Genomic DNA, 8,109 nt, shown 5'->3' with positions numbered 1-8,109 from the left:
GCAGCGATTGGCTGTTACTGTTGTCAATCAAATAAGGGGTTGCATAAAAAGCAGAGTTCACGTTGTAGCCGCACTTGCCCTTGTATAGACGAATCAACATTGTTTTTTTTTATTTTTTTAATGCTTTATTAATAACAAATGACATGTACAGAATTGCAATCTAAGACATAATATACTTCAGAATACAATCAGTGTTACAAAAAGAACAGAAAATAGAAGATATTTACATAGATTATTTTTAACAGTACATAGAATCTTTTTTTATACATAAATATTTAATGAGGGGCATATCACAGTTGTTTTAACTGCTTTACTGCTTTTCGAAGTTGACATTACATCTATGCACTATCCTTCTCAAACACTACGAATTAACGTTTTGCGTTGTGCTGCGCCATATGCAAACAAGTGTCCGTTTATTCACTAGCCTATGTGTAGTTTAAACATCATGTCTCACGTTTTGAGTCGTTATGCTGGAATTACAGCTAATGCAGAGATTGTATATACCAACAACCCGAGAAAAATGCATTTAGAAAGGGAATGGGACGACGATTTGCGCGTTGTAGTTTTAAACACGACCCATCGTCGTTATCTCACACCGGTGGATTGATCTGAGCGCACTACAGTTCCCAGAAGGCCATCGGCGACAATATAATGCGTCACCGAACACGTGACCATTAAGCGGAGCCGACCAAAATCCCAAACAAGGAAATGGTGGGGTAATAAAACGATCGGATCATTTAATTAATGCATGTAATAATTAATATTTTATTTTATTGTAAATTAAGAAATATTTATGGTTTAAAATGGACTACGATTTCAAAACGAAGCTCGCCGCCGAGAGGGAGAGAGTGGAAGATCTGTTTGAATATGAAGGTTGTAAAGTGGGTCGCGGCACATACGGGCATGTTTATAAAGCAAAGCGTAAAGATGGGTAAGAGACACGCGATTGATTGACGCGTTTCACTCACTGCACGCGCTTCTGCTGTCACTGTGTGTGTGTGTGTGTGAGTGTGTGTGTGTGCAGGATGCTCTTGTGTATCGGGGGAATTACGCTGTAATCTCTTCCCTGTGTGATTGTTTTTGTTTTCATGGACGCACTTCAACGGTCCACCCCCAAACCAACGTGATATGCGTTTCACTGTTATGTGCAAGAGTTCACGTGCTTATACACTCCTATACACAGCAGTTCATGTGTTCATATTTCCATGCATGCTGTTTTTCATTTGTGCAGGAGTTTAAATGCCCAGTTGTTCTGGATGTTCACATTTCAATTCGCCTTGATTTGTGCACAAGTCAACATTTCCCTAAAAGCAGGAGTTCTCGTGCTCATAAACGCATGGGAATATAGTTTAACGTGCTCGAGTTTATACGGGAGTGCATATGTTCATTAGTATGTGTGTTTATTCATCTGTCAGTTGTGCAGGAGTTACTAGAGCAAGTTCCAAATAACCGGTGATTATGCAAGTTAAAAATGTTGCTACTCTAGAGCAAGTTCCAAATAACCGGTGATTATGCCAGTTAAAAATGTTGCTACTCTAGTGACAGTTTGTTGTGTTTTTTAGGAAGGCAGTGCAGTTGCTCTCTCTTCCATCTGCACAACTGGGATCAACTTCCTGTTGACCAGCTTAATGTTTATTGACATCGAGCAATCAAGTCTCCTGTATTTCTGTAGTGCTTAATACAATACAGATCGTTTCAGCGATAACTGGGAAAGGATGTATTTCGGCCGAATACATATATTTAAACATTCATATCCATATTTCGACCTTTATAAACTATAAACACTGGTTTCCGGTAACGGCAGTTCACGAGTCAAATTCCTTGCGCTGGGCAACAAACTCAAGCTCCTCCCACATTTCTCATTTTAAACTTCTGGGCCCGTATTCATAAAGATTCTAAGAGTCCTCTCAGAAAATTCCTAATTTAGCTTAAAAACTTTTACGTAGGAGTCTTAGCTTAAGAGCTATTCGGGACCGATCTGAGAGCAACTCTGAGCAAGGAAAATACAAAAACTTTAATCTTAGTGAAGGGGCGGGGCTGACCCCGTTGCTACGTATGACACAGTCTTTTGAAGACTGTGATTGGTTGGTTGTCCAAAAAGGGGGAAAAGGAGTGCCTGAAAGTATAGGGTCTATTCTAAGCCTTCACTTTGAAATTACAAGCACAAATTGTCCTATTTTACCATTCTCTCTCACTCACACACACACACACACACATACACACACACATTATATATATGTACACTGAAAAATTAAATTAAGCATAATTAATTTGTGCTCGTTTAAATAATTTAAATTTAGTTTTTTATTTTAATTTTAAAAAATGAATTGGTTTTATGGGAATTGCATGTGTTTTTGTTTAAATTGAGATCAAATAAATTGATTGCGACCACTTACGATACATTTTTTTAGTAAATTCAACAAATCATTTTTTTCAGTGTATATAAATCCTTTTATTATTTACCATGCTGTTAATTTCCTATAAGGTATTTGATTGGCTTAGAATTATAAACATTGTTCCACTCTTTCCAATTACACTGATTGCTGGCATGTCTATTTAATTGGTGGTTTGAAAGTTGGATTTAATGCAGCAAACATGATCCCTGCACGATCTAATCTATAGCGTCTTATTAAGTCACTGTTATCCATTGTCTTCAACACATTTCTTCAATAATAATGATTTATCATCATTATTATTATTATTATTTTTCCATACCATCCATATTGAAGCTGAATGAAAGCTTGCTGAAGATTGGTGCGCAAACGGTATAGCTCATTTAGGCCAAAAAACACAATCACAGACATTCGCATTCGGACGGGATTAGATTTCTCAGCGGATCGTTGAGTTTGCCGGAAAACAGTAGGTAATTTGCCCGTGAAATTTGTGTGATTCATTGGCAGATTCGGACGGGATTAAAATAGCAAAGTACATCTGATAAACACGCAAAATTAAAGTACATTGTAAATTTTTAAGTAGATAAAGGAAATGAAGCTGTGACAAAAACGTTCAGCAATTGTGTGGCTTGTTTTAGCTCATTTTAATTACATAAATTGAACAAGTCTAGCCGCTGTGGAAGACAACCTTGGCATTACACCATGTGGTATAAATCAACGCACACTTCTGAAGTCTTGCACTTGACTACATCACGAGGAACAATGCGAGATATGCTGCTGGCCAGACACGCGTCTGGATTGGCTGTTTGTGTTGAACTTGATTGTGACATCATCAATCTTCGCACATGTCAGCTTTCCAGGGGTGGCGTTTTGGTTTATTTGCGAGTAGTTCACCAAATGGTCATGTGCAGCTAAATTATGATTTGTGAACTGCAGGAGGGAACAAAGAGTCTCATGAGCTGATGATTCGAATGTGCTTGATTCGATTGAATTGCATCTGCATTTATTTGATGGGGAACAGTGATTGTTTTCTGTGTAATTGGTCTCAGTTAGGAAGATTGTGATCTATTTTTATGATTTCTGAAGGTGTGGTCAAAAAATGTGTAGTGTCAGCGTAGCCACATATGAAGTCACTTTCAAACAAAGCAGCTCTCTGTTGGTCAGCGTGGTTGTCAAATCTGCATGGGGACACTTTTTTTACTTTAGTTAGAGAAGTGACGTGTGGTGACCCATACTTGGAATTCATACTCTGCATTTAACCCATCCAAGTGCGCACACACTGGGTGCTTCTCAATTCTTATTTGTGCATCCTCGTTTCCTTTCCTTGCATCTTAGCTCCACCCCTTTAGGAGGGAAGGATGCAAGGAAAAGACATGAGAATGGAGGAATTGAATGAAGTGAAATTATATATCCTCGCTCCCTTTAGCGTCACTTCAAAGCGTCGTCGATTAATGATGCCTCTACACCGCTGGATTTAGTTTGCACGTCAGGATTCTTGAACATTAGAGATAACTATTTATATTGTAATAGTTTCAACCCCTACACAATACCACATTTGTCCATATTTTATTTAATATTACCAGTTATTAATAACAACAAGATTATTCCCAGTTATTAACTGCTTTTTATTTGTTGTATAGTATTACAGTTTGTTTCTTTAATTTTCTTGTGCTTTGAAATGATTCTGCAACTGTCAGTTGTTGTTATTTGACATACATTTGTGTCTTGTACATGTAAACATAATAATAATAATAATGAATAAACTGCGGCAAGATGTGAAGGGGGAGGAGAATTTATACGTGCAAAAATGCTCTGTTTTTGTGCGTGTACCTTTAAATGCAAATGAGATGCTGTTCATGGGGCGGAGCTTCAAGAGCTTGTGTTAGCAGCCCTAATTTAAATAGTTATTGTGTAATGTCGCTGTTTCAGCATAAACAACATCTGCAAAGTTACGACGCTCAAAGTTCAAAGCGGGAGGAGATATTTTATTTTACAGAAATCGCTTTTTAAGGACTACAGCAAACGGCTGGTAGGGACTACAACATTTTAGTGACATCACTAACCCTAAAATGTACATGAATCCCGCCCCCGGGAACATGTAGAGAAGAGGAAGAGTTGCTGTAGTCGAGTCGCTCAAGCTGTCGTCCATCTTTCTCATTTATTGATACAGTACGAACACAAACGCAATAAGTTATAACCGTAATTAAACTAAACTATTCCTGTTCTCTCTTCATCAGCAGATATTCTCTGGCTCATCTTACCCCACAACAGCGCTTTATAGATTATCATGACAGAATATGCTAATCAATGACTTGAAGATAATGACTCATAAATTCATCAACTATCTCTTCAGAAACGTCCTGTCTCATTCTACATGAGTCTCTCCATCATTGTCCGACTCTGGTTTGAACAGAAAAGGCTGAACAGTTTCTGACCTTTTCAGTGTGTGTGTGTGTGTGTGTGTGTGTGTGTGTGAGAGAGGTAATCAGAGCTGCTAACATGAGCTCTTGAAGCTCCGCCCCATGAGCAGCAGCTCATTTGCATTTAAAGGGACACACACAAAAACAGCGTTTTTGCTCACTCTCAAAAAAGTGACAATTTTTAAAGGATCTGTGGGGTATTCTGAGCTAAAACTTAACATACACACTCTGGGGACGTCAGACTTATTTTACATCTTGTAAAAAGGGGCTTTATAGGAGCCCTTTAACGTATCTTTTGAATTGACTGGATGTTGTCTGTGAAAATGCAGAAGTTTGTATCATGGCTGTTTTGGTACAGTACTAATACTACTAAAAATACTACTAATTTCTAACTTCAAGTATGAATGCCTTTTATTTTAGCATACTTCATGTGTATGAAAATATCATTAGAAAATGTTTTTGTTTTATTTTTTAGAAAAACTTTTAATAATAGGATAAATCTATCATAAGGATGTTATGTCAGAATGACGCCAGACACAACAACAATGGCTCAAGCAATATTGTGCGTTTGCTGGGAGACTATTGATCTGTTTGTCTCACCTATGGGCAGACAACAGTCATTATATTTGCTCTTCTGCTTGTTACAGAAACGGCACAATTCACCTTCAGTAGTATTATTATTATTATTAAAAACCATACAGAACCACTGCATCTGAATCAGCATTGCACTTCTGAATGTCATATTTGCATGACACACTCTTGCACATTCCCCTTGACATCGCACTCAAACACACAGGATGCCATCCATCACTGGATATTGAGGAAAAAAGAATGAGAAGGCAAAAAGTTGTTAAAAATTTATAAATAATGTAAATAATTCACGGCATCTAAAACCCACACACACATACAGTGGCCCAATAGTACACTGTAAAAGCATGCAAAACAATTGCCTTACAAAATGGAGTAAACTGAAATAGGAATGGTATGTTGTACAGACAAATGCTTAGTATAGTTGAAGTAACTAAAAAAGTACTTTATATTTATTCTTGACTTAGTATAGCTACTCAGAATGACTCCCAGAGTGCATTGCGGCATGAATAAATTATGAAATTTCTTTGTTTAGTTTTTTTGTTGGCAATTTTATTTGCTGTCTTGTGTTAGTAGTAGCACAACAAAAACAGCAAATAAAATAGTTATTGTTACAATTAATAAATGTATGTTGAAGTCTGTGTGTGACTCGAGCATGATCAATTGCAAGATATTGTCCTAAAATATGTAAAGAATAAATAACTCCAGGCCGTTGTATTGTTGTGGTATAATGCTGGTTATGTTACACCTCAGGTGTGCATTATTTATCAATAATTCAACGGGCCGGAGCCAATTATTCTGTACATATTTGGGATAATGATCTGCCGTGTAGCTGTCAAGTGTCCATACAATGATTTATCTCAGTTTTGAGAAGTGTATCTGTTATTTTATGAGTTAAAACCAAAGAAGTTTTGTTAAATACTTTGCTTGAAAACATTTAATATCTGTATTTAAGATTGATATTTTTTTATTTTATTAAATATAATTTTAATGAAGTACAATGCATAGTTTAGAGTTAATTAATTATTTAATGTTGTGACAGAAGTGTTGTAATATTTACTGCATGAGCGTAGATGTCTTTCCTCACCTTTAGTAATGTTGTGTGTGTATGTGTGTGTGTGTGTGTGTGTGTGTGTGTGTGTTTTTACAGGAAGGATGAGAAGGAGTATGCACTGAAACAGATAGAAGGCACTGGTATTTCCATGTCTGCCTGCAGGGAAATTGCTGTAAGTTATTTAAATGATAATTTTATCATTTACCGTTGCACATTTTTTATCACCCCTCAGTTTTTAAAAACAAACTAAAAATGTGTATACAATATGAACCCAGTTCATGCATATCAACAGTTTACAAAATATATATTATTATTTTAGCTTATTATTACCTTTACCTTAACACATGACCAGCTAAAAAAGTAAAGCCTTTTGCTTGCCACCTGGGAAAATAACCTTCGGAGGTTGTGTTTAGTTTTGTCTAGGGCATTTGTGTAAACTTTTGATCTGTCCCACACTTCAAACATCCAAATTTAACCCCTGGTTGTTAGGCACCACTCTTAGTAAAGCTGATTTCCAATGTGTGCTGTGAAAAGCATTATAGAAATGAAGTTTTGTTCAAATAAACTGGCTTTTGCATATAGTAGTTCACGTCACCTTTACATTTTGAAGGTTTGGTGTTAGTGCACATAGGCGAAAAACAGTGTTGCTAATTGTTTGTTTTGTTTGAGTTTGAAAATGAATTAAGTTGCACAAATCAACTATACTCTCCACAATCACATGACAAAGTGTCCGTATTGTCACTTGACTAACCCAAGGTCAAAACTGTGCTGTCAGGTTTTTCCATTTGAAAAAAAAAGAGGCCGGTCAGACAGTACTCATGGTACATTGTGATTGTTTTGTGTGTTATGTTTGTGTAATGCCTAGCTCATGCATTAATTATACATTTTACAATGTATTTTTCTTCTTTGCCTATGCTTTCGTACCAAAGTGACTGAAATGCAGTGAATCCTAGAGTTGGTGAATTTTGCAGAGGTGTGTCAGCTTAGTTTGAATGTGGATGTGGAGTCAGCCGTTCTGTTGGTTAGTGTGAGTTGACCTGAAGTAAAGCAGTAGGACGGGTTTTATTCACAGTGGAATGCAATGACTATTTCTCTTCTTTAAAAGATATCACGTGACGGAGTTAGTGTTGCTTGGGTGAGAAGAAGATAACCTAAGACTTTGCAACGATAAGCATGGGCTTATAAGTTGCCTTTCAAGGTATCAAAAAGGCAGGTAAACAGGAGTAGGGTAATGAATGATGAATGTCTGGTGTAATTTGGAAAATTGCTTAGGACCGAATACAGAGCCCTGTGGAACTCCAATGTAAACATTTTCGACATAGTCATTAAAGAAGTTAAATAATAAGGAATCAAATTTTCCTTGATCTTTTAAAACATAAGAGCTGGATTTACTACATGCTGCAACTTTCAAAACTGTACATTTCTTTTTTTTAAATCAGTGAGAGATTTTCTCCGTTGTTTGATTAGCATTAATAAAGACAGCAGGTAAATTCAGACGCTGTCACTTTAAGAGCAACTGCACGGATCCAGTATACTCGTGTCCGTTCTCTTATGTTCATTTAAGACATAAATGACTCTGTTTGCTTGCAAACACACATCACTTTGACACATAGGTGTGTGTATTTAACCGCTCAAGCCCAATTAGGGGTCAAAA

General features: G+C 36.7%; 1 protein-coding gene across 1 annotated transcript in view; it reads left to right on the top strand.

The window, feature by feature from the left end:
- The first annotated feature begins 658 nt into the window (after positions 1 to 658).
- The window catches only part of cdk19 (cyclin dependent kinase 19), a 59,031-nt gene continuing 51,580 nt past the window's right edge, over positions 659 to 8,109 (top strand). Inside the window, exons 1-2 of the mRNA XM_079830676.1 lie at positions 659 to 931; positions 6,552 to 6,627. Coding sequence (XP_079686802.1) covers positions 804 to 931; positions 6,552 to 6,627 — 204 coding nt within the window. The 5' untranslated portion in view covers positions 659 to 803. The remainder of the gene's footprint in view (positions 932 to 6,551; positions 6,628 to 8,109) is intronic.

Source organism: Gobio gobio (assembly GCF_949357685.1).
Source record: "Gobio gobio genome assembly, chromosome: 12".
Classification (NCBI taxonomy): Eukaryota; Metazoa; Chordata; class Actinopteri; order Cypriniformes; family Gobionidae; genus Gobio; species Gobio gobio.
Note: the sequence above shows the minus strand (reverse complement) of the source record. Positions and strands in the feature narration are given on the sequence as shown.